Here is a 25,968-nt window from a genome sequence, read left to right on the forward strand (position 1 = left end):
TGAACCATTCTGGTTGGAGACACTGAGCATTTGAGCATCCATGAGGACATTGCAAGGATCCTCTGGTAGCAAAGCAAAGAAAATGAGCATCCTGCAGGACTGAGCTGACTCCCAGAGCTGCACGAGCTTTTGAAGATCCAGCACTCATTCTGAGAAACGCCAGCAGCTGAACTTTGCCATATTTGAGTGCAGGGAAAGAAGACTTCCCTGAGCAGAGCCTGGCAGATTTATTATTTTCTCTGCTTTCCATAAAATTTTCCAGCAGAAAATCCAAATTTTTTTATATAATTTTTTTAAAGGGAGCTAATTCTTAAAGCTCCCAATACAGCCACTAATCCCTAACCAATCCCAGAAGGCAATCTCTACCCAATGCTCATTTGCACTGGAGAGACACAATTCTGCATTTTTCCTTGACTCAAACTCCTGCTCACTGGGAATAAGTTGGGCAACATGAGAAATATACAGGTGGCAGACCAGAGACATGTGCAAGCTGAGGAATCCAAATCAGGCTGGGGAATGGAAAATCCTGCCTGTGGGAAAAGCACCAACTCCTTTATTTAACACTGTCCCTGTGAGTGACATCACAAAATAACCCAGGATATATAAAATACATCCAGGAAGCCAGGAGGGAATGGCTCGTGGTGGGTACAGAGGAGAGGGGGGGCAGAGTGTCATTGCTGAGCACAAATAAATACCCAACTGGAATTACATCCATACTGGCAATGGGTTTTTGGTTTTTGTGCTGCCCTTTGCCATTGCTGTGCTGTTGAACTTAGTGCAGCCCTAGGAATACAACGGGGACCTTCAAGAGCATCGCTGTGGCTCTGAACCAGCCCCATGTGGAACAGGCCTGGCAGCAGCACCTGAGACAGCTCTGAATTGCCCAGCTGACACAGTAATTGCCTCTGCTAGGAGAGGGGAACTATCTCAGCAGGAAGAAAAATTGATTTGGGTGAGGATTTAAACTTTTCAGCTTCGTTTAGTCCCCGTACCCACCAAGATAAATCCAGCTGATCCAGCCCCCATCCCTCCGTTCAAGGCCTGGCTCCACACATTGATGCAAGGAAACACTTGTGGATTTTTTTGCTGAAAAAGTATTAAAACCATGTGATGTGGCAATTGAGAGCATCTTTTAAAAGACTGGCAAAAAAACCCCCAAAACTTGGGATTTCCAAGTCACACACCCTGCACAGCAAAGACTTGAGCACGTTTCACGTCAGAGAGGTTTTTTCCTTGACACAGAGGAAGAAAAATACAATTTCCACGTGCCACAATAGCTGCTAGTTGTCCACTGAAATAAACGGGAAAATGCCATTTCTGCTCCTACACCACAACTGCTGCACCCTGAAGCAGAACACAGCCCTCAGAGGTAAATCCTGGCAGTGCTACAGAAACACCACCCTCGTGACAACACCAGTCAGCAAATTACTCCTAAGGAGTTTACAGCCTCGAGAATACCAGAGGGAAAAAGGAAAAAAAGAAATACACCTAATTTCATCTGCATGCACTGTACGTGCTCTGACACATCACACATTTGTCATATTAGTGTGTGCATCTTATTATCCAGGGATGCATCAGAAACTGCTACCAAGGTAACACGGTGGCAATAAACAGCAGCCAGGGGAAGCACACCACCAGGAAGGCAATGCCTCTCCTCAGGTTATATTTTCAACCCCTCTCTTGCAGCCTCTCTGGTTATTAACACATCAAATATTGGATTTGTATAATTTGACATCTTTTGTGGCTTTTTGAGAATTAAGATCGGAGTCTTTAATGGCTCTGCTAGAAGAAAAATTCTCATTAAGGGCTGAAGATGAAGCGCTGAGATTTCTCATACGAGGGACTCTCCAGAGGAGACATATTTGTGTGAGTCAACAGCATATGTCACTCTTGGAAAATAATGCATTTGAATGTGATCTTCTCTCTACTAGTTTTACTTAATGAACAAACAGAACAAATCTTCAGCACTTCATTTCAGAAGGGTGCACGGCAAGGCAGGGGTTAAGTCGATTTCCAAACTTCACCAAGACAGGCAGAGAACTTCCCAGTTCTGGCACAGATCTGGGGAGAATGGCAGCACAGGGAAAACAGGAGGATTTATTTCCTTTTTTATGATAAGATGACAATTCAGGAGCCTGGCAAATCCTTAAAAAAGAAGTCTCTAGTGGATGGATGCAAACAGAAATGAGCCCAGGCACCTCTGCTGCTGTTTTGTCGACCACATTTATATACCTGGCCCAGATCAGCAAAGGGAAAATTGAGCTCTTTCAGGGGGCCAGATGGGCTCTCAGTCTCAGGTGTTGACAGTTTTCATTTCTTAACTGTTTTACAAATGAATGTGGATGTTTGGGGACGAATTTCCATTTTTATTCAGTGTATGAGAACAGCCTTTCTGGATATAGCTGTCTCACAAAAGAAGCCACTGCTTGATCATGGCCCCAGCTCATCCAAAAAAAGGCTGAGGGCTGTAAAGACTTGGCAGGGGAGCACTTGGGAAGGGCTGCTGCTTCCCCAGCCTCTCTTGCCTGTGTGCATTGAGTCAGATTCCCTGGCTTTCGTGGCAGCCCTTTTATTATTCTTATTATTACTACTACTACTATTACTACTATTCCCAAGACAGCACCAAAAGCTGCTACAATAGGAGGGAGGTGAGCTGGGCTCTACTTTGCCCTGCTGAACATGAACATAATTACCACGTCCCAAGTGCACTACAGTGCCTTTGTGAATGGAAGTGATTCATGAGTCCAAAGGACCTCAACTGGAATTTAAATTCCCAGGGTAGGCCATTGGGTTTACAGACAAAAAAAAAAAAAAAATAGAAGTCTCAGAATAGGTACATTTGATCTAAATGTCTTGAAGAGAGATATTGAACTCCACAGCACTATATTTAGACTCACTTTTCAAAGGATAAATGCACTTCAAATCTCTTCATTAGTTCCATTCTTTAGCAGTGGTTTATTCTGCCAAGAGCAAACCTGTTGTGCTTTGGAGAGGATTGTGGTGGCCACTCAGCAGAGTTTGAGGGTCCCTTCCCAGCTGAGAAAATCCCCATGCTGACATGGCAGGAAAGGAGGATATTCCTCTGCTGCAGGGCTGGGTGAGGGCACCCCTGGGGTGGAAATCCCTGTCCAGACCAAGGCCAGGCTGCCCCTCTCCAGCCAGCAGGAGCAGGGATCCTGCTGCCCTGAGCACAGACACCAGGTCAGAGCAGGACAGATTGCCTCTGGAGCAGCCCACTCCCTGCAGCGACTGAGCAGAGAAGCAAGCCACCCTTCAGGATGACTAATTGTCAGACAGGATCCATCCCACGTGTGCCACGCTCCTCCTCAGCATCCCCAGTCCAATATGCAAGGGCAAGCAAAAGGCTCTGCTGTCTTTGGCTACCTGTGAAAAGCCACGGGGCACGAGCCAGGGGTGGATCTTCACTGCAGAGCCAGGCCAGGCTGCCTCTGGAGCTCTGTCCCCAAGCAAACCGGCTGAGGGTCCCCCTGGGGACGTGGTGTGCAGGGTCAGTGCTGGCACAGCAGCTCCAGCCTGGCTCCCTGCAGGGCAGGGCAGCTCCTCTCTGCTGCCTGCACAACACAGGCACAGAGCAGTGGGAGTGTGGCCCACGGAGACCCTGCTGGGGCAGCCACACGCTGTGGCCACGTAGAGGAGCTGTGAAGGGCCACACAAGAGCCTCTGCTGAGGATTTTACCAAATTTCAGACCAGAATGTTGGTGGGCTGCAAGGAGGGCACCCAATTCAAACAGGTCAGGCATTACCTGGAGGAGCAAACACAGACTCTCCTCCAACAGCTGCAATAATGCATTTTACAGAGAGCTCCAAGTCAGCTCGGATTTAAGAAGCTGCATACTTCAAGTGTCTCTGAAGAATACTAAAATGAGAGCTCGGTCACACCGCACTGTGACTAGTGTGGAGCACTATTAAAGAGAAGCTAACATTTGTTTTCAATTACCCAGTGTATATCTGAAAGACTAAAGCTGTCTCCAAAGTATTAGATAAATGTGTGTGTTTACTGTGCACTTGTGCATGGAAAATGAAAGTTATCTGACAATCATTTCCAAATACCAATATTTTACCAATATCATTATATCAACATCTAACGAGTCTCCCTGGGCTTCACACCATGTTAAAAGGCAAAATTAGAAAGCAGAGGTAGCTGAACACTGCTCTTCAAGACACAGGATAAATGCAAATTTAAAAGCCAGAATCCTACTCCCATATTTCCATTTGTTCAGATCACGTTGCCATTTTTTTTTCAAACTCTCCTGAAAAAAAATGACAGAAAGCAGGAAAGTTTGTGGCAAATGCAGAATGGCATCCATAAATTTATGAACTAACTAGAGTGACATTCAGTGCGATGCAAAGTGCTTTCCAATCAATAGCCATGAGCATCAATTCCCCGGGAGGAGCAGTCCTGTGTCACCAGCAACAGGCAGTGCCATTTTCTGCTTAACTCCAGATGGCTGCAATCTCCCCGGGTCGATGGCATCGATGGGGCTGCGGGATCGGGAGCCGTGAGGACAAAGGGGGACATGGCTGAGCAATGTCCCCGTGTGCCCATCCCTGCTCCTGCTCCCGGGGCAGAGACATTGCAACAGCAATCCCAACACTGCCCACGGGGAGCAGCACCAATAACGGCATGCAAAATACACAAGGGCTCTGCTTTTGCTATGTGAGTTAAGGAAATTTAACTCCCAGTCCTCCTGAGCATCGCAGGAAGCAGGGGGATATTGGCTGATTTCCATGCAAAGCTTACTGTGCCCAGAAAGAGACCCAAAATGCAGCCTGGGACTCAGAGGGCTTGGGCACAGCCCCGCTCATTTGTGATCAATAATTGTTTTTCCTGTCTTTTTGCTGCTAAGTATCAGCAGAGAGCAAATTTCTCCCAGCCAGCAGAAAGGTTTGCTCAGCATCCACTCGGGATGGATTAACAGCACCAGAGATTGACAGAGTCCCTGACAGCCGTCACAAATAAACAGTGTCGTGTTTGAGGGCTGCAGTGGCAGCCAGGGCTCTGGAGCAGGGCTGGGGGCTGTGAGCTGTGCTTGCAGATGGGGCAGCCTTGCTGCCCAAAGCCTCATCCACACAGATGCTGCTGACACTTGGATAAAGGGAGCTGAGACCTGCAGCTCTTGCCTCGCACAGGAGAGACACTGAACACCCAAGCAATAGCAGGTGAACAGGTTGGGTAATATTTAGTTACTTCTCACATGAAGTCCTTTAATCTTCAATTAAAGATTTAATTCTGATTTGTTAGACACAGATTAGGTGCTAAATTCCTGTTGATAATTGCTAGAAGTGACCTGCAATGTGAATGACATAATCCTTCCATTTCTGTATTGCCTCCAAATAGCCCCAAACAAGGCCATGAAGGAAAAAACAGCTCCTCTGTCCCCTTTTCAGCATCTGCTGCAAACAGGAGGTTTCTGCTGGGCAACTCGCCCACTTTGCTCAGTTATCAGCACCTTCGCTGCCCAGGAGCCAGAGAGGCCCAGTGGGGACCAAAGAAATGGTCAGCAGTGGGTTCAGCACCTCAGTGGAACAGGCACGAGCGATGGCTCAGAGTCAATCACTGAAAACCCCTCTGCATCAAAGCCTGTCAGAGCAGTTAGACCATCAACTAATAACTGTCAATCTCCATTTGTCTGCAATGCTCTGAAGAAGGCTTTCTTAGTTCTCTCAGAGATGTAAAAGAGGCACTCTGATTTTGCTTTAAGTGGAAGTGTGTGATAATGTTAACTGCTGGTAAACCTCAAAGACTGTACTTATACAGCATCAGAAACATTTGCAAAGATGGAAAAGATCTAACTTTGGACTGAAAGACCTTAAAATCTACAGTCCATATTCTGCAAACTTTGGTGCCTCTGCCTAAGCACACTGCAGGATCTGTGCCTGTACCTTGATCACTCCAACAAGGCCACATTGCATAAAGGAAGTTGCAAAATTTTGAAAGTGCATTATTCTTTTTCTTAAGGATTTGTATTTTTTAAAATGTTGAGGAGGATATAGTACACCCAGAAACTACAGTCTCCAGCTTGTCACAAAAAAAAAAACACCTTAAAGCCCTTTCCTAAGCAGAAGGCAGGGCAGCATTGCTAATTTATTGCAGAGCATCGTGTGCTTGCAGGTACCAGGAGGGAAACACTGTCCCTGCATTTCATGCATCAAAACCTCCAGAAAACAAATCAGGCTTGTGCCTCTGTGGTCACCTTCTGTAGCTGCTGGGGTGGATGGGCAGAGGTGCTGCTGTCTCTCACTCCAGATGCCAGCAATGTCCCATCCCCGTGGGCCCAAGGCTGTGCTGGAGAGAGGGCAGTGCCCAGCTCTGCTTTGCTGGTGGCTGCACAGACCCTGCAGAGGAAGCACCAAGAGCAGCAGCATGGCAGGCTCACAGTGCATTTCTATGTACCTTGATGAGCTGAGCAGAACTTGCCAGTTCCATCACACAAAGCCAGGGAGTGCTTCTTAAACCCCACCTGAGTGTGGGCACATGAACAATGCAGAAAGGAAGAGGAGGGAAAACACTGGAGGGGAAAACCAATGCCAAGAGCAGGGGGAAGATTCAGCCCCAGATTACCTAACTGGTAAGAGAGGCCAGACAAGCAGCCAAGCCTATCCAGGTTTCATCCTCTGCTTTACAAGGAGTACATAATCCAAAATATTCACCACTGCTTTCATTCTTATCACACAGGGGAACTCCAGGACAGGAACATAAAGCAAGGCTGAGTTGAGCAGGATGAACCAGCTCAGCCCAGCACCTCCTGCCCCAGTCACACACTGCAGGATGAACCCCAGGCAGGGCTGTGTGGTGCTGTGCAGGATTCAGGAGCTAAAGGCTCATCTGTTTTCCTGGCTCTGGCAGAGACCAAAGTTACTGCACGTCTCTGCCAGTTCCCTCTACCTGCAGAACGGGGATAACTGTGCTTAGCATCCTTTTCCTGCAGCTTGCAGAGTGCTTTTTAAAAATAAACAGGTGTGGAGAACTGCTGGTAGAAAGTACCATAAAAAAAGCCCCTCTAGATAAGAATCTAAAGTATAGCAAACTTACTAAAATAGGATGCAGCCTTTTAGCTACAGCAACCCTGTAGCTTTTTTTCTCCCCTGAAGTTAAATTGAGGCAATTTTCATGAATACATTAAATTGGCATGAAAACTAAGAATGAAGAACAGTTTGTTTCTGCTTTGGAAATCTTTCTCTCCTGGTCTCTTCAGTTTTCTTGCCCATATCCAGCATCTTCTTCACTTTCAATTGTGTTATCACACATTTTATCCTATGATTCTTCAAGGAAAAAACCATCACTACCAATTCAGCCAGGGTCACTGGACATTTCAGCTGCCCATGATGCAGCTGAGGGCTCCAGATTATTCACCTGTTGGTCCTGCAGGTGCTGTTCCTATAAAATTAAGTGCCTGTCTAATGGAAGTGTTTCCCAAGGAGCTGGAGAGACTGTACAGCATGATAGAGAGTGCACAAAGTAAAATGACATCATCCTAAGGGGGGAAAAAAAACCCCAAGGAGGATCTGGAACCAGCTCCTCTCAAAGCAAGGCAGAATTCTGCTATGCTGAAAATACCAACTGGCTGCTTTCCCAGGTAAAATGCCATTGCTTGAAAGAAAGAGTCAATTACTGCCTCAAGGAACCTCCCTGTTGAGGCAAAAAAGCTATTTCAGACACTGTGTTGAGCCCTCTGCATGATTAGAAAAAGAGAAGGGAAAGCTGCTTGTGTGTCGAGCCAGCACACAGGAAACCCAGGGAGATGTGGGCACATTTTTCACCAGAGGGTGGCAAAGGGGAGTCACAGCCTCTGCTCTGGGCTGCTCCAGCTCCTCTCCCAAGCACAGCCACAAGGCCCAGCCCAGTGTGCTCTGCATTTGGAGGACAGAGAGCACAAAATACCTCAGGGGGATCAGCAGGGACGCCCCTCACCTTGCTCTCTCTTGCCTTTTTGTTTGAACCTCCCTCCCTGTGGGGACTGAGCCTCCTGGAAGGTGCTGATCTCAGCAGGCAGCCCTGATCCTGGGGCCATCTGAAGCCTCAGAAGCAGCTGGGCTGTGGCCATTAACTAACCCACAGCAGGTCTCCTCCAAGGGTCTGGTGACCCTACCCATGCACCCAGGGACCAAAATGCCAGTCAGGGTGCAGGGGAGGAGTGTCCTTGCCCTTGAATCAACCCCAGCAGATACAGCTGTGAGCCCATCAGGGCACCCTGGTGAGAATTGTATCTTCCATCAGCTAACAACACCCAGATTTTGTTAAAGATATGAGAAAAGCCTATTTTATCTGAGAGAGAGTGGGAAAACCCTATGCATACACACATGTATCTCTGCATAGGGTGTGCCTGAGTGTACAGAATATACATGCACACACTTCACAGCTTTCAGAGAGGATGACAGCATGTTTCCATAGAGCACATCTGAAGAAAAGGTCTTGTACCAGTGCTACAGCACAGAAAATTTCATGTTGAAAATCGAGAATGAAGGGAGAAGAAAATAAAAGAGAGAATGTTTTCCTTCTATGTCTGAGGAACTTAACTACAGTGATGGGAAGATATAAAACCCCAGACAACACAGCACTGTTCTGGAGACCAGGATATGCATAAAAACTCCTTCAAACCCCTTTTAAATGTTCCTACCCCTCCTACCCTCCAGTCCATACCTCCAGGGTGCAATTTTCAGGAGACAGGAAGATTTAATGTGCTTTGGTTAAAATAACCCCTGGATTCTCGCTGCAGAGACTGCCATGACAGTGTTCCTCTGGTTTATTATATTAATAAGCAGAGTCATTCAGCACTCAACATGATGTGGCTCTCTGACTTGCACATGACTGTGTCCCCAAGCTGCAGCAATACACAGGCCTGCCCCTAACTCCTACTTGCAAAAAAGGTTTGTTATTTTGAGGCAAAATAACCACAGCTGCTTACAAACAAGGATGCCCATACAGCAGCTTTTAAGTGTGCAGAGGCAGCAGCTGAGTTCACCCCCAGTTTCCTCCCTGCCAGGCTCCTTGGGATGCTGGTGATGTCCCATACCCATCCCATCCTGGGCACCCAAGGTGCATGTTGAACATATTTTCTACTGATTAGAGCCAAATAAGGGTAAAAAATAAGGTATTAAAACAGTAAAAAAATCTCTAACCCACAAGTAAAGCTCTTGTTCCTCTTCCTGGCTTGAAAAACACTGCTGTCCTGTGCTGAAATCACAAGAACTTCCCCTATAACCTCTAAGCACTGCTCCCTGCCTTTATTTCACATCTGGGAGAGGCAAGTTCTGCTTTTGTACCCCAGGAAGCACCACTCACTTGGCTCTGAAGATGCCCCATGTGCAGCTCTGTCATCACCCCCTTTTTCTGGGGTATTTGGCTCCAGCACAAGCGGAAAGGAGACTGCACTGCTGCTGATATCCACACGTACTCAATCCATGAGGACCCCAGCTGATTTTCTGCTCCCTTTTCCATAAAGGTTTTCTATTTTTCCCCTAAGATGCAGCCTCAGGAACGTGTTGTGTGGCAGAGGTTTTATACCATGTAAATGATGGATATTGTTTATGTACTGATTATGTCGAACCCAGCTGTTTACCTTTGCTAGGACTGCAATTATTTTAACAGTAATTGTAAAAATAAATTGGGGAGAGAAATAGCAGGAACTTCCTAGTTTGGTTTTTGAAACTAGAGCACTGCCAAGAGTGACCTGACCTCAAACAGGTCACATGCAGCCACTTATTTTCAATATCAACTGAGCTCATCCATGCCTAGAAAACAGAGTGCTCTGTAGGGTTCTGGGCACAAATGGGTCCCAAAAGGTTCAGAATTCAGCCCAGTCACATCTTCCTCATTTATCATCACCTGCTTAAGCTGCCACAGCACCCAGATCTTCCCAGAAGCCAACCAACCACATAACACTGACACCAGGACTGCAGAATACTGTCAAACTGCCCACAAGACAAGCACATTGACCTGTCTTCTCTTCTTTCCAACAGGTTCACTCTCCTCCATACAAAAATGCCAGTATACACTAAATATTTTTGAAGGTACTCATTTTGCAACTGGAGCAACCATTTCCCATCCCTGCATGCAGTTCCCTGCTTCTCCTCCTCTCCCTGGATCACAGACAGATGCCAAGCCATGGAAGTTATTCTTTCATTTACAGCATCTGGTTCCTTGGCAGACTCCTCGGGTAATTATGTTCATAGCTTTAAAGCTGTCTCAGGCTCTGCTTCATGGCTTTGCTGCTTTTGGCTTGTAGCAGTCTCTTCTCATTTTCCCTGTCCATCACATGGGGGCTGAAGGTTGCTCTTAAAATACAGGAATTAGACCACTTGCATGTCCCCCTAACCAGAGCACAAATGAACAATACCCCACGTTGTTCTCTAAACACAACCCCTTGTTTTACTGCATGCTGCTCCCCTGCCTCTGGAGAAACCACAAACCCTTGTGCAAATCCCTCCCAGGAGCAGCTGGCTCAGACCTCTCCAGAGCTGGAGAATGAGTGCCTACAATCCCAGCCATGGTGGGAAAACCCACCGTGACCTTTCCCTTTGCTTTTGGCTTAAACCTCCTCTGCCCCTCTGCAGCTGCAGGGTTCTCACCACAAGGAGCAGAGGGACAGACGTGCACTGGCTGCCAGACAGAGGGACACAAGCAGTGCAGCCACAGCAGCTCTGTTCATTTAACTGGGTCGAGTCAATCATTTTTGGGGAGGTCAGAGGAGCAGGGTGCTCTCCTCCTCCCCGGGCAGGAGGGAAGCTGGATGCTCTCTCAGTCTTCATGCCCAGCATCCCAAGGCCCCATCTGGAGCAGACAGACTGAAAATGCTGCTCCCTCAGCACAGGGGCTCCCTCCCTGCTTTGGCACAAACCTCCTGGGTACCCTCTGTGCTGCAGAGGTGCCAGAGCCCCAGCACAGGGCTCACGGAGAGAAATCATCCTGGGCAGGGAGGGACCCTGGGCACAGTTATGCTTTTTGAAGGAATAAGCCCATAAAGAGAAAAGTACAACAGATTTAAGCATTTAAATGCATTTCCATAACTGTTTGTGATGATTCCCAGACAGCAGCCTTCATTAAGCTGGAGCTGAGGCTGAGAGCACCAATTAGCAGGATTTAAAAACAAAAAGAGGAACTGCTGCAGTTATCCCCAGACAAAGAGTACAGGCCCAGCCTAATCTTTTATGCCTGGCTTTGCTGGAAAGATGGGAGGTTAAAGCCCCAGGAAGGTGCAGTGCACAGCCCTGGGGATGGGCAGCCAGCTTGGGCACTCAGCACCATTTGGCTGCTTGGGGAGGGAAGATGTAAAATATGGCAGCTCATCCTCACATCCACTGCCATGGAAGCAGGGAGAGAAAGGAAGGAGAGAAAGGCTGGCAGAGCACTGGTGGACACCTCCATCTGTTCATCAACCCCTGCAGCTGCAGGAGGAGCACGCTGAGAACTGCCCAGCAGGTCCCAGCCATCACTCACACACACTCTGATTTATTGATGTTTGAGCTACTTTAAAATCACATGGCAAGTTAAAGTTACTCTTTTTTCCCCATTCATTCTGTATTCTGTCAAATTCTTTAACTTTATGCTGTGCAAAACAGTTCTACCAGAGTGGGCCTTGACAGCAAGGGCCTGCTTGATCCCCACTGCTCAACTCCCACCATGGGCACTGCTTTCCAAAGCAGTAAAATTCCTTATCCAGTTTTCCTTCCCCAAAAATCAATCTGCAAAGCCTGCACATCAACTTTGTCCAGTTTAGCCTCAGACTGGGAGCAAAGACACTCAGCAGTGCAAAACACAAACCAATAGGAAAGATCAAATAATCCATTTAAAGGGTGAGTGTTATGGATTTTCATTTTTTCTGTAAGAGCCACGAGCAATTATTTTTGAGCACAGAGATCTTAACCATTCATTTATCCTGAGGATAAAAGTGGGAGAAGGGGAAATGATTGCTTTTTCATTATTTGTTGCACTGCCAGTACTGAATCAAAGTCAGAGGACTGCCAAAAGATCTCTTTTGATCCAAATAACTCTCATCCTCATAAACATTTCTACAGGGAGAAAACCCAAAACCCCAGTCCAATCTTTGCACCATGATTCTACAGATAAATATATAAACAACAACACAAAAAACCCCAACTCTAGCTCTATGTTTTTGCCATTCAAGCCAGGCACAAAAGCTTTTTAAAAGATGCTGTGTGGGGGGATCCAGAACTGGACCAGAAAAAGCCAAGCTTGAAGATCCCCATCATCAGCCCAACACTGTAACACCACTCACAGTGACTTGGAGAGATCAAAAAAGAAAAAAAATACATATATATATATAAAGATTTTACATCAGGAACCAATTTACTTTTGCTGCTCCACAGAGCAATCATGCCTCAGGACCCTCAGCTAAATGGCTGGAGCTCAAATGACTGGAAGAGCAAAGAAAGCAGCAGAGAACTTTAATGGCTTATGAAATTCAATTGAAATTGATGGTTGGAAAAGTGAAACATTTAACACCCCACCAGCTTAACGTCAGTGCTCCCATGTGCACGGACACACAGACAGGTACATGAACCAAAAAAGGTGGGAACTCATTTTCCACTCCCCCACAGTGCCCTAGGGAAGGAGATGGCACCCTCATACAGGAGCTCAAACAGTAGGTAAATATTGAAACTCCTCCAGACCTTTTTTCCACTGGAAGCTTTAACAGAAAACCTGTCTTTTGTGAAAATGGCAATACATTATTATGACCTGCACCATTCGTGTCTCTGAAATATTAGAAGCTGCATTCTGCATTTCAACTTCAGCTGGAGTAGGAACTCAAAAACCTTCCCTGCTATTTGAGCTGACTTTGAATAAACTGTTTGCAGCTGATGTACTTTTCCAGCACGGATCTCTTCTGTTATGAAGCCTGTCTCTGATGAACAATAGAAAAATATTGTTGACAGGGGTGTACTTTTCCATCTACTCAAAAATATCATTTTGCAGAATATTTTCACAGCTCAGCAGAAGGTGGAAAGAAAGACAATATTATGACTAGATAAGAAAGAAAGAAGACATTCTTTATAATTAGCTTATAGTAGTTTTCTTGTTGGTTTTGGCTTGCTTGAACAAGGTTCTTTACTAGTTAGAGCTCCAATCTGACTTACAAAACCTTCGGGCAAAACTCATAATCAAAGATTAACCTGGGTAAAAACAACCAGAATTTGGCCAAAACACTTCAGAGCAATGCTTATATCCACAAAGGCACTGGAACCACCAGCAATTTCACAGGCTGTCTTTGAGGTGCCCCCAGGTGCAGGGTCAGTCAGGTGCTTCAGGCTGCACCAGCCCAGCTGAGAGGCAGGAAAGGCATGGCCACATCCTGGTGACACTGTCATCTACAGAGAGACCCGGGGCACAGGGACACTGCTGCCTTGCAGAAGGACTCAAAGACCAGGACCCAGCTCCTGGAGCCTCCGTGGTGCCCCTGGAGCAGGCAGGGATGTGCTCATGTGGGCACAGGGATGTGCTCATGTGGGCACTGGAGCCCTCTCTGGTGCACTGCACCAGTTGATTCACGGGGAGGCTTTGATGTGCAAATTAATCATTATAACTTTTAACTCAGCTAATGTAAGCGTCATATGTTGCTAATTACACACAATACAGGGGGGAAAAAAGTTGCAAATGAATTTAAGCGCTTAACCTAATCAGGATGGCAAGTTGTGTTTTAATCACAAATTGTTGTGCAGCAGCAAAGCAGCTGCTGCATTTCGGCAGCTCTGGCTCCTGCTGTGCCTCACTCGTGTGCCCAGGTCCAGCTCTGCTCCCCACAGCCCCAGCCACCCCCAAAACCAAAGGGGGCTGCAGCCTTTGGGGACAGCAGGGACATCCTTCCAGGGGTGTGCCACCCACACCTGGCATGAGGAAACGCCCACCCTGAGCATCTTTCTCCAGGAGTGTTTTGCAGGAAGGGTTCCTTATGGTCACCTTCAAGTTTGGCATGTTCAAACCCCTCCTTTAATCTGAATGAATGTCTCCACACACAGAGGCAGAAATCAGTGATCTTCCTCCAACTCAGTGCTTCTCAATTCACATAAGCAAGAACCAGGAGGCATCTTTGGAGCCTGTTTCCTCTATGCCCTCACAGTTAAGGGAAAAGGAAGAATTAAATGTGATTACAATAAATAAATAAACCAACACTCCTGAACTTTGTAGTGCCTGGAGCAAGTTTTTACAACCAAATTAAAATGCCTGAATATTGTGGCTTTTATTGGAGATGCTGACAGAGCCAAGGAGCTGTAGCGTGGCAGTGCATCTGCACATTGGATCACCTTGGGAACATGCCAAGTGATGATGACCCTGCTCACCACCCAACTGACCCTGCACAAAAACAGCCACTTGCCAATAGCTCTGCTGGTAATTAACCACAGAGTTTCAGTGAGGACAGAAAATCTCTGAAATGTATGGCAAAAATATGGTTATCTCAAGAAACAAAGACAGTCTATTGTTTCTTATATTATTTTTAACTTGATACAACCCCTACTTGTCAAAAAGAGGGGGGGGGGGGGAAGCCTCACAGCCTCTGAGAACATTAATTTGCTTTAGAATTTGCCACAGTAAAGCAAAAACCTGCAGTATTTTTGGTTGGGTTTTTTTTTGAACACCAGGGGGCTGATTACTGTGAAATGATCTTAGGCTTCTCCCACTAAGTGGACAGATGGATTGCTACTTTTGCAACTTCTTTTTGCAGCCTTGAATTCAGTTGCTGGCGGGAGGCTCCGTTCCAGCTCTCCCCAGCATCATTTCTCTCCTTGCACTTGTCATCTCACTTCCCTGCCTGAGGCTGGGCTATGGAAAAGGCTCTCTGCAAGCACAGGAAGGTGCACACAACCCTTTGCCAGCCAAAAGGACCCCGCTGCGTGGGCACCACCGGGGCTCTGCGCCCCTCTCGTGCCCACCCTGGGGAGGGGGAATGGCACAGGCACAGCAGAGCCCACTCCTGCACTTCCATGCCAAGGAAGCTGCTGCTGCTGCTGAAGCTATGGAGACAAATACCACCAGTGCTAGACAGACCAAAAATGAGGTCTCTCAGCATTCCAGCAAACAATCTGCAATGTAGAGGGTTCTGCAAGGTGAGAAAGAAACAAAAAAGCACTGCTAGGCAAAAGTCATCTCCTTAACTTTTTTTTTTTTTTTTTTTAAAGACAAATTTTACAAAGTGCAAACTGAAACGCTGCCAGGCTCCATCCCTGCTTCTCTGACAGCACAGAGAGCCTGCTCAGAGCCACTCAGGAATGGTGGGAGCAACGTGGGTCCCTGGGCAGCAGCCTCTGCACTCACAGCCCACCACTGCCAGGGGCAGCACACAGCTGGCCAGCAGGAGAGCTCAGAAGAAACCCCTGAGCGTGCAGGGAAGGAACTGCTCATTCAGAAGGTGCTTTTTAGGAGCAATCCCCCAAGGGGACACTGCCTGAGCCATTGGGCATCACCCCAGTGCAGCCCAGGGACTGCAGCCCCTTTAAGATGAAGACAAGGGACAGAAGGAGGAAACGCTCAGCTTGATCTGAGGAAGTGAAAAAGCTCGGGAAAAGCAAACTGCCAGCCCCAGGAATGACTAAGCACAGAGCCAGGCAACGCAGAGCTGGCTGAGGCAGCCACACAGCACACGTTCCCAGACTGGTGCCAGCTCTGAAGGTATGCTCCATGGGAAAACCATTCCTGGGGAGAGAAAAAGAAAAGCCAAAGCTAAAAACAAGGATTCAATTCTTTAGCGAGCCACATGAACTGCCTGAGAGTGTTTATAAGCATTCCCATCCGTCTGTAACTCCAGCTGATGCACGGATAGCAATATATGGGTCAATAATGGTTTATCTAAAGATGTGTGTCAGCCCATCTCTCCTCACTCTCTGACAAACCTTTTACAAGAGCCACTTACTTTAACCCTGAATTATCTGCCTCTGCTCATCTTCAGGGAGAATCAGCACGGCAGAGAAAGAAGCAGGCAATTCCCTGTGATCTGAAAGCTCACTTTCTAAATCAAATCAATTTTTCTAACGTAATTTGCCTCATCTGAATCACTGACCCATGCATTTTCTCACCATCCTTTGACAAGAGCTGCACCAATTGAAGCAAAGCTAAAACACTTCAACCAGACCAATTCATAGAAGTCTTTAGAGGAATTCTTTCATCACTGTAATTAATTCTTTAAGTACCACAGTGGGATGCTCTGAATTCAAACCCAGTCCAAGGAGTAATGATTATACTAATGGGAGAAGCTGCGCAGTAAATAAATGCAAGTGCCCTGCTGAAAGAGAGTGCTTTCAATAGGAGACTGCCACTGAGGGAGAGAACTGCATTTTGGAGATAATAACTCAGATGATGAAGTCCCACAGACTGGAGTCTGCCACGACAATTCCCAGATTCCACACACCTAAGGGATGAGGATTTTGACAGATATGAGTTAGAGCTGGGGCTGCTCCAGCTCTCAGCCCTTTGAGGAGGGGACAGAGGGCCCAGGGCAGCTTGGAAACCATCTGAGAGTTTGCTGGTTGGTGCAGGAACCAAAACATTGGCAACCAAAACAACGACTGCCCTTTGGCTTTCCCCATGTGGTTAAATGCAATAAAGCCTTCTCACACATTTAATGTGTTGGGCTCCCTAGAAAGGGAGGGAGATGCTTTAACTCTGGATGAGCAGGACACTTCAAGAAGACACAGCTGGAGCTGTAGCCAGGAGATGACACTTGTCCCTCAGGGCTTACAGCAGACTCCAGTAATCTCATTATGACACTGTAATAAGTGAAATAAGGTGCACAACATGGACATTTGGGGTTTAAAAGGGCATATCTGGAGAGCAGCTCCTCAGTGCAGTCCCTGGAAATACCCCAATCCTCATGGCCTGTCCAGCTCCATCCCACCAAGGAGGTGATGAGATGGGCACCACCATCTGGGCTCTGCTCTGTAGGACTGTCTTTGATATCAGCAGTAAAGAACAACAATTCCATCTCTTCATTTCTGCTTATGACTTCCCATAAAAATTGCAATGGGCTGGTGCAAATCAAACACAGCAGAAGAACCAAGTAATGCCAGTGCTGGGGCAGACAGAGAGCCCTTAGGGAAAGCCTCAGCACTGGCTGTGGGCTCCTGCCCCAGGGCACCTCATGGGGATGATGCAGAGGACAGACAATGGCTTCCATGGTACCCACATTTTTCTCTCAAGCCCTTTGAGATCTACAGGTGAAAGAATGACAAATGATTCATATTTGAAAGGAAAAAAAAAATGTCTCAACTGCAATAAAATTCATGCTATCTTCTGTTTATCTCTTGTTTCTCCTCTTTCATGGACTTGAGCCTTTTTGCACCAATATTCATGCTAATAACTTTCAGTGGGCTACTCCTTAGCAAAAGACCTGAAATGAGTAACTGTGCTGCATTAAAAAAAAAGTGGAAGAAACCTTTGTATATTAATTCTCATAGCTGTCAGAGATGAGGATTTAATAATGTTAGTATCTAAGCTACTCCATTATTTTCAAACACCTTGGAGCAGAATGTCTTAGTGGGAGATGAATTAGATAGTGCCACTGGAGCTGCCTTCTGAGTGTTCTCAGAGCAGAATCTATGGCTCATCACCACGTGTCTTTCAAGCCCTTGCCCTCTCTTCTCCAAATAACCTCCAGCTGCAGATGCATTTACATGCTGGGTATTTACATGCCAGACCCAGCTCCTTTTCTCGAGTATTTCCCACTCCCTCTTTAACCATTTGTCCCCATTGAATGGATTTGCCTGGGCTTGGCTTTGGATGGGTGGTGGGATGGAGGGTTGGGAGCTCAGGTGATGCCATAAAGGATGGAATGAAGCAGAGAAGGAGAAGCGTAGGAGGAACACAGAGAGGTCTGCTGGGCTGCAGAGCTCTGCCAAGGGAAGCAGCAGAAGTCCTGGTGGCTGAAAACCAGCCCTGCTCAGGAACAGGCTGTACCCAACCTCCAGAGATGGGAAAGGCAGTTTATTATTTGCCAACTTTTCCAGCTCTAATTCCCATGAATTGGAGAGGCTGAGGCACGTTGGCCTTTGGGCTTGCCCTGAAAGGGCTCTGCTGCTTCTAGAAAGCTCTTACCATCCTCTCAGGGTGCCTCTGGTGCAACCTTTTAAAAGCCTGTTCTACTGTGTGTGTGTTGTGCTCTCTCTGCACTCAGTGAAAGGCAATCAGACCTTGTGCTGTCAGCCTCTGCTACCCCCACCCAGGGTGCCCCAGGGACATTTCAGACTGCTGTGGCCCCACAGACTCAGGCACAGAGGCACTGGGGGCCCGTGGCTGCCGTCTTTCACCACAGCAGCTGCTCAATCTGGCCAGGGTCTCGCCCCACACACACGTCCAGACCAGCTCCTTCCAAAACTCATCTTGGATTTTTCCTTTTTCAACCAGAAATCTGGGTACCAAGAGCAGTCAGCAGCTACCAGCTCTTTGCTGAGTTTCTAATTACTGCTTATTGCATAGAAACCTGCTCCATCTGCTCAAGGGCTCCCTTTTAGGGCACAGGGGCTCTGTCTTATTTTTGGTATGAATTTCATCCTTTTTTGAAGCTGCAGCACGAATGTTTGTTTCAAGAGCTGCAGCATCCATTAGACAACCCTCCTTCCCCATTGTGGCAAGAGTCTTGCTGCTAAGCAAAAGCTGTGGCTAATTGACAACAACTCCTAAACTGAGATCTTAAGTAGCTGTGTCTGTCACTCATGCAAACAGCAATGGCAGCTCAGCTGCTAAATAATAGAAAATGGTTCATTTTTCTGACTCAGGGAAGAGCCTTTATTAAAGAAATGAACGTCTCTGGTGCTACAGAGCCATGCCCTGATCATTCCTGCATCTTAAAAGTCTAACATTGGCCATAAAATTCCTAAGTAACATAAACCCTGTTCCTTTCAGTACTCTCCCAATCAGAAAAACTGGATTTAAATCACCTGCTGGCAGGTTTATTACAGGGCCCACAAGCAGATAAGGTCCTGTGCACCAGCCCTCTGCACTTAACGGGGAATAAATCTCTGCTCTGCCATCTGTTTTTGAAATGTTTCCATACAAGCTAAACAAAAAAAACCAAAGATACGTGCACCACTCAATCCTTCGAAAGGATTTTATTTCTGGGGTAATGAGGATGACATTTCTCCCCTCTCTGGCAGAAATGCTTTTTCTCCTCAGGCTGATTCCCCCCAGGGCTCCCCAGCATTGTGTGTGTGGATAAATGGGCTCAGCACAGGGGCAGCTGCTTGGCCAGAGGCATCACCTCCCACACATCCCATGGGCTGCAAATACCATTTCTGGAGCCTGCTGAGCCCCTGGGCTTGCCCACAATGAGGATTTGGTCCCTGCTTCTCCATTTACCCCCAGTTTGAATGGCATCAGTGGAGTTTTTTCCATCATCTCCTTCCATCACCAATGCCGAGCTAGAGCTGCCCAACACGGGTGGTTTCACACCACCCCCTGCCCATAACCAGACCTGTGGGCTTTGCACAGCCTTTGAGCAGATGGCAGCACCATCCCGAGGCAGGAGGACGTGGCCATGCAGCCACCAAGCACCAAGCACCCTCTCCCCAGGATTTAGCAGCTTTGTCACTAAAAGCCCATTTCCTGCCACTGCAGGGGAAGGGATGGGGCAGAGCAGCTCCTGAGGGCCAGCTGGTGCAGGCACGGTGAGATGAGCAGAGCTGGTTTACATGCAGTTTCCAATTAGTTTACTCAGCAGACAGCAGCCTCGTGGAAACTCCTCTGTTCCTGGTATCCCTCACCCCTCAGGGCACCCCTTTGCTTGCTCTCTGACTACCACCATCACCAAAAAAATATCAGGAAAAAAACAGAGTTAAAATCAAATGCTACACTTCATTTTCTCTCCTTGCCTGAAGTTGCAAGAGACAAGATAGGACATAATCACCACTTTTAAAATCATCTCCTATGACAGGGAAATTGATCAAGTGGAGAGGCTGGGCTGCTTTTGAACTTGAACAAACTGATTTTCCATGAAAGATGGTGTTTACATTGCCTCTCAGTAGTCAGCTGAAATATGCATTCCTCCTGCCATTTCATCACCAAAATTTGGGAGGAAAGAGTGGTTTTGGAGGGAAAAAGGAAGAAGAGAAAAGGGAAAAAGTGTGCTTGAATCTGGAGCACATCATAAATTCATGAAGCCTTCTGAATGCTATCAGAGACAAACATTTATATAAACAAAGAACAGCTCAAAGCGTGTTGCAAGAGAATTTTTGGGAAGCACAGAAAAAACATGAATAATTACCTTGCACCTGAGACTAAAGCCGACTGTGTGAGGTGCTGCCCAAACACAAAGTCCTTCCACAAGGAGCTCACCCCCACACACACTCCAGCAGCCCTGGCTTTACTTCCACCACAGCCCTGTACGTCACAGAGGGCAGTGGGAACACCCAGGGAAAGCCAGACACTGAGCAATCCCCATCCTCCCTGTAAGTTGTCTCTAGGGACCTCTTTGCTTTGTAATTTCTGCCTGCCCATCCTCACGTGGGAGCTGCTTCCCCTGAAATGCCAGCTGGGAACTCCTGACAGCACGAAACCAAAGCAGCTTCCACGACACCTAGAGCAGCACATGGTAACTCACAGTGCACAGCCTCCGTGGCACTGCATGGACAGGATCTGACAGCTGGGCAAGCACAGCAGTGAGCCACCAACAGGGCTGAGAGCTAAAGCTGTGCCACCAAAGCAAGTCACCCCTGTCATCAACTAATGTCAGTTATATTCAGGCAAGGAGAGAATGGGGAATCAAGAGCGGTGAATTAAATTTGTTGAGCTGACAGTATTTATTTTGGAGGGGTGGCTTCTCTTTCACCAGGAGGTTTATTAAGGCCAAAAGACCTTGGTTTTGCTGGCTTCACACAGGACTTAGGGGGCTGCCAGCTCCCCTTTGCTCCTCTGAGACGGGACAGGTCTGCAGCCACCTCCATGAGACACAGAGCTCATGAAACCACCTCTCCATCACAGCAAAACCTGTGCCTGGTACCAGCATCAACCACCAAGGTCAGGACAAGCAGCATGAGCTGCCATAACCCAACATCACGACTAATGGCACCCCTTCCTCCTCCTCTCAGCAAAGGGACGCAGCCAGCACGGGCCCCCTGAGCAGCCTGGCTGCAAAACACAATTCTGGGGAGCTATGGAGAAGGGCAGGAGGACCCCAGCTCAGTGGGGTCAGCAGGGTGGAATCTCCATCCCACTGGCACCCATGGGAAAACCCTGCACGGCCCAAATCCCTGTGCAACCCAAATCCCTGTGCACCCCAAATCCCTGTGCACCTCCGTGGAGCACAGACTCTTCTCTCCAGGCACTTTGAAACAAGGGAGTCCTTGCCCAGGGACTGTGCCTTCCAAACTGCTGCCTGGGCTCCAAGAGCAACCAAATCCATGATGGCAAACCCAACACAGCAATTAAACAAATGGAGCCATCTCTGACTCAGGAATGCATCCTTCATCCAAAAAATCCTTTCTGAGACCCAAGCCCTGTCCCAGGCTTGGCAGCCCTCTGCTCTGACCTGCTGCAGCTGCTCCTGGGCTCGTACCTTCCTCACCACGCTGAGCTGCCTTAAACACAGAGATAATAGGGCTGGGAGTGACTACCATTCCCAGCAATAAAATACAGCAAATTAATTGCATTTAATTGATTTTTATATTTTAATGTAACCATTTTGGTATTCAAACCACAAAAGCCTCTATTGATCAGCCAGAGCCAGTGAACAGAGTTCTGCGACCGAGCCGCACGTATTGAAGAAAATAATCAAAACCCAAAACCAGTGAGACTTCCCCATTTCAAGTACACAAAGGAGGCTGCAGCAGCAGTGACAGGAGATTTTGAATTGAGAAATGCTGTGCAGGGTAAGTCACACAGTTGCCTCCCGCATTCCCAGAGCGCCCAATGCCGATCGCAGCAGCGATGCATAAATCCAGAGGAGCTCCACTGACTTCAGAGCAGCTGGTCTAGATTTATGCTGATGGGAAGTAAAATCAGGGTATCTAAAATATTCTGCTCTAATGGATGCTGGAGCAAAGGCACTATAATAATTTCAGACTTCCCTCCCCAGCCCACTATCCCCCACTTCACATCAGTTTGAGCAGTCATTGCATAAAACGTTGAGATCTGCACTAATCTGGGGAAAATAACCTACATTTCAACAGTTTGTACGATCATGATCTGCAAATCTATTGTACAGTAGATAATGCAGGTCTTTCATTTCTGTTCCTAAAGAGCCTCTGAATAAAAAGTGTCTCCATATTAGGTAGAGTGATACAGGGACACATAATAAAATAAGCATAATGTCTCTCCACCCACGCCCCCCTGGAGCCAGAGTCTAAAAGCGATCGCGGGTCCTTCCTCACGCACAGCTGACAGCAGCCCGAGCGCATCATCCCACAGGGGCTGCAGGAGCGTGTTCAGTGAGCTCCGCACGCCCCGGCCCTGCCCTGCCGGGCTGCGAGGCAGCGGAGCGAGCCGGTGACACAGCACCGGGCAGGAAAACAAAATATTCAGGTAACTCATCCAGCTCGCTCACAGGATACCTATTCACATAACCTCGGAGACAGCTCCGCCGCCGCCGCCAGCGAGGAAGGCGGCCAAAACCCTGCCTAGATGCCAGCAACAAACGGGAGCCTGCTGCCAGCCAGAGACATCCTCGAGCTCAGCGTGAGCGGCCCTCGGCTGCCAGGCACACACGCACACCCTCTGCTCGCAGCCGAGCGCGCCAGCAGCCCCGAGAGCCGGGGCAGCGCACTGATCTCTTAATTGGACCTGCACAAAGCTATTTAGGGAACCCGCCTGACAGGCGAACAAATGCCACCCGCCTGGGAGAGGCTGCAGAAACTCAGCCTGGTGCATCGCCGGTCCCCGCAACGCAGCCAGCCCAGAGCCGGCCCCGGCAAGGGGGAAGGGAGGGAGCGAAGGCAAATAAATAGAGAAAAATGGCAAGAGCCCAAGGCGAGCGTCTGTAGGAGCCGGGAGCTTTGCGGAGATGGCAGCAGCACCGCGGCATGACTCATGCAGGTGTCTCTCCCGTCTGCAACAACCCAAGCCGAGATGCGGTTCGTTAACCCCTGTGATCCAGAGGAGAAAACCGCCTTGGATTCCAGCGAGCTGCGGGAGGATCGGCACAGCCCCGGGGGGAGGCGTTCCCGGGCTCCGCCGCCGCTCGCCTCTCTCGCAGGAGCCGTCCCCTGGTCCCAAAGCCCCTCTGCCCGCGCAGGCACGGCTGCGCTCCGCAGGGGCGGCACAGGGCTCCGCTAGGGAAGCAGGAGGATGCTACGGCCGAGAGAGGAGAGAGGCGCGGGCGGGGAGCGCGCTCGCTGCTCACAGCTCGAGCTGAGCGCACTGCGAGCTCCTGACGCGCACACCGAGCGGGGAGGGCTCAGAGCGGCGGGGAGGGAGGGATGGAGGGATGGATGGATGGAGGGATGGATGGATACGTCGGTAGGTTTGCAGCCACAAACTGTTTCAAAGTGGGTTTCCATATGTTTAAGCACTCAGAGCGCTGGAAGAATTACACCCACAGCCCAGTCTCACCATGGTAGCTACCCACACAGGAGGAGACGGGAGGAGGGAGAAGATTACCATTAATATGTCAAAGCAATAAATAAAAAATATTCTAAAAAACAACAAAAAAAACCCAGAAACCTGCTCCTTTGCTGCGCCCAACTCTCTCCTCGATAAAGGAAGAGCTGCACGGAGCACAGGGCACGGCAGCGGCCACAGAAAGCCACCATTCTATGGGGCAGTGCTGACCCACAGGCAGCCCGTGCCCTGCGTCCTGTGCTCGGTGCCCCGGTCCCCACGATCTGCACCCCAAACTCTGCAGCCCGGTCCCCGTGTCCTGCTCAGGAGGATTCCCAGGTGCCAGCCCAGCCGAGGCGGGGATGGAGGGCAGGGGCAAGCAGCGCTTTTTGGGGTGGGCAGAGCAAGGACTGCCTGCTGTCCATCTCCCGTGTGTCCCCAAGGTTGGTGTCGCCTTCCTAGCAAATCGTTCCTGCTCTTCCTGTAGGAACCTTTCCTAAAACACTTCCCCACCACAAAGCCTTCCCTGTGCCCTCCCCAAGAGCGACAGCTCCTGCTATTACCCCTCCCATGGATCGCTCCTTTTTCACCTAAAATCCTTGCATTTAGGCGTATTCCTAAAGCCCCCGCGAAGTTTCCCCAGCAGCCCAAGCTCCACGCTACGGCCAAACGCGAGCGCCGTCCCGAGAAGCAGTAAGCGCAAACGAATCCCCGAGCAACTTCAGCACCGATGCACCTTAATTAATTTGCTTTTAACAGCCCGTGTTTATTAGGAGCAGCATCTGCGAGGGAGCTCAGGGGAGCTCGCAGAGGAGAACGTCCCCAGAGCGAAGTCCTGCTAAAGACTTTCCCAGGGGCAGCGCTCTGCTGAGCCCTTCCCCAGCAAACACCTGCACCTGGGACCCGAAACGTTGATCCCAAGTCCAGCTGGGGCGGAAATAAAAAATAAAAATAAGAGAATAACAGAGGAAGAGCATCTCCCAGCCTCACTCCCTGCCCGGGCGCGCTGCCTCGCAGCTGGCCGTGATGAGGGAATCCCACCTGAGCCCAATCAAGGGCCAGACCCCGCTCCCCATCAGCCTAGCGAAACCCGTCCTTCTCGGAATTCAGTGCAAAAAGGTTGCACAAGTATTTTGTAAACCGACGGGGTTTAACTCCTGCACATCTTTCCCCCCACCCACCCCATAGATAGCCAGAAAGAGCGAGGAGCATCAGGGAGGAACGGGGGTCGGCCGCCCCGTGGGAAACCCCACGGCCCTTCTCCATCGCCCAGAGCTCCGGCATCCCAAACTTTTCCCATTTTTTTTCCCCCAGATCGGCAGCAACGCGCTGGCAGCGGCCGAAGCAGGCGGGCAGCCTTCGCGCAGGGGGCCGGGAGCCCGCGACACGCGTGGGGACAGCGGAGCTGGACGGGGACTTCTTGGTGCGCCCCAGAGACGGAGCTCGGAGCGCGCTGCACCCGCAGCGCTGCGCGGAGCGCCGGGGGGAGCCGGGGAGGGAGGGCTGGCATGGGGAAAACGGCCGCAAATAAAACCGGGGGAGGGGGCAGATGTGAAATAAACACAAATAGTTAAAAACAAGCACCAAAACGAACACAACAACCAAAGCAGACAAACAGGAGCGCAGCGGCGGGGTCGCGGCGGCGGGACCGGGGTTACCTCGGCACAGGAGCAGCAGCGGCGCCAGGAGCAGCGCGGGGCCCCGGGAGAGCATCCTCTTTGTTCCATGCCCAGAAGTAGTCATGGTGCTGATTTATTTGGAGAGGGGCGGCTGAGCGGGGCGGGGGGGCCGGGGGTGTCGCGCCGGAGCCCGTAACCACTCCCCCCGCTCCCCGCCCGCTCCGCGCCGCTCCGCTCCGTCCGGCGGCGGGGCCGGCGCCCGCCGAGGAGGGCAGGGCAGGGGAAGGGGGGTCCCCGCCGGCCCCGCAATCACGGCCGCCCCCGCCGCATCGCCCCCGCCCGCGCCAGCAGCAGCGGCAGCAGCGGCGGCGGCTCCCCCGGGGCAGCGGGCGCCGTGCCGGGGCTGTGCCGGGGCTGTGCCGGGGCTGCGGCGGCGCGGCCGGGCCGGGCCGGGCTCACCTGAGCGCGGTCGGGGCGGGCCCGCAGGTGCGGCTCAGCGCCCCGGGGCTGCGCGATGCCCGCGGGGCCGGCGAGCGGGGCAGCCCCGCGTGGCCTGGCTGGGCCCGGCTGCCCGCGGTGCCGGTTTCGGTGCCGGTTTCGGTGCCGGTTTCGGTGCCGGTTTCGGTGCCAGGCCCGCAGAGCCCCGGGGCCGGTCCCGCTGCCCCGGCCTGGGGGGGCCCTGAGTGGGGGCGCGCGGCGGCCGCGAGAGGCGCAAAGAGCGCGCGCGCGCCCTGGCGGCCGCCGGCCGCAACTGCGGGGGGGACGGGACGGGAAAGAGGGAACCCCAAAAACCGCCAGGGCACCCCAAAAACGGGCAGAGCACCTCAGAAACCGGGAGAGCACCCAGAAATGTGC

General features: G+C 49.8%; 1 protein-coding gene across 1 annotated transcript in view; it reads right to left on the minus strand.

Moving 5' to 3' along the window:
* Positions 1-25,548, minus strand: part of LOC139598496 (transmembrane protein 132B-like) — a 223,746-nt gene extending 198,198 nt beyond the window's left edge. The window contains exon 1 of the mRNA XM_071444944.1: positions 25,153-25,548. Within this exon, the coding sequence (XP_071301045.1) occupies positions 25,153-25,237 (85 nt within the window). The 5' untranslated portion in view covers positions 25,238-25,548. The remainder of the gene's footprint in view (positions 1-25,152) is intronic.
* Between the last annotated feature and the right edge of the window lie 420 nt (positions 25,549-25,968).

This window comes from Agelaius tricolor, unplaced genomic scaffold (genome assembly GCF_023055355.1).
Source record: "Agelaius tricolor isolate 1412-34295 unplaced genomic scaffold, bAgeTri1.0.p SCAF_20, whole genome shotgun sequence".
NCBI lineage: Eukaryota > Metazoa > Chordata > Aves > Passeriformes > Icteridae > Agelaius > Agelaius tricolor.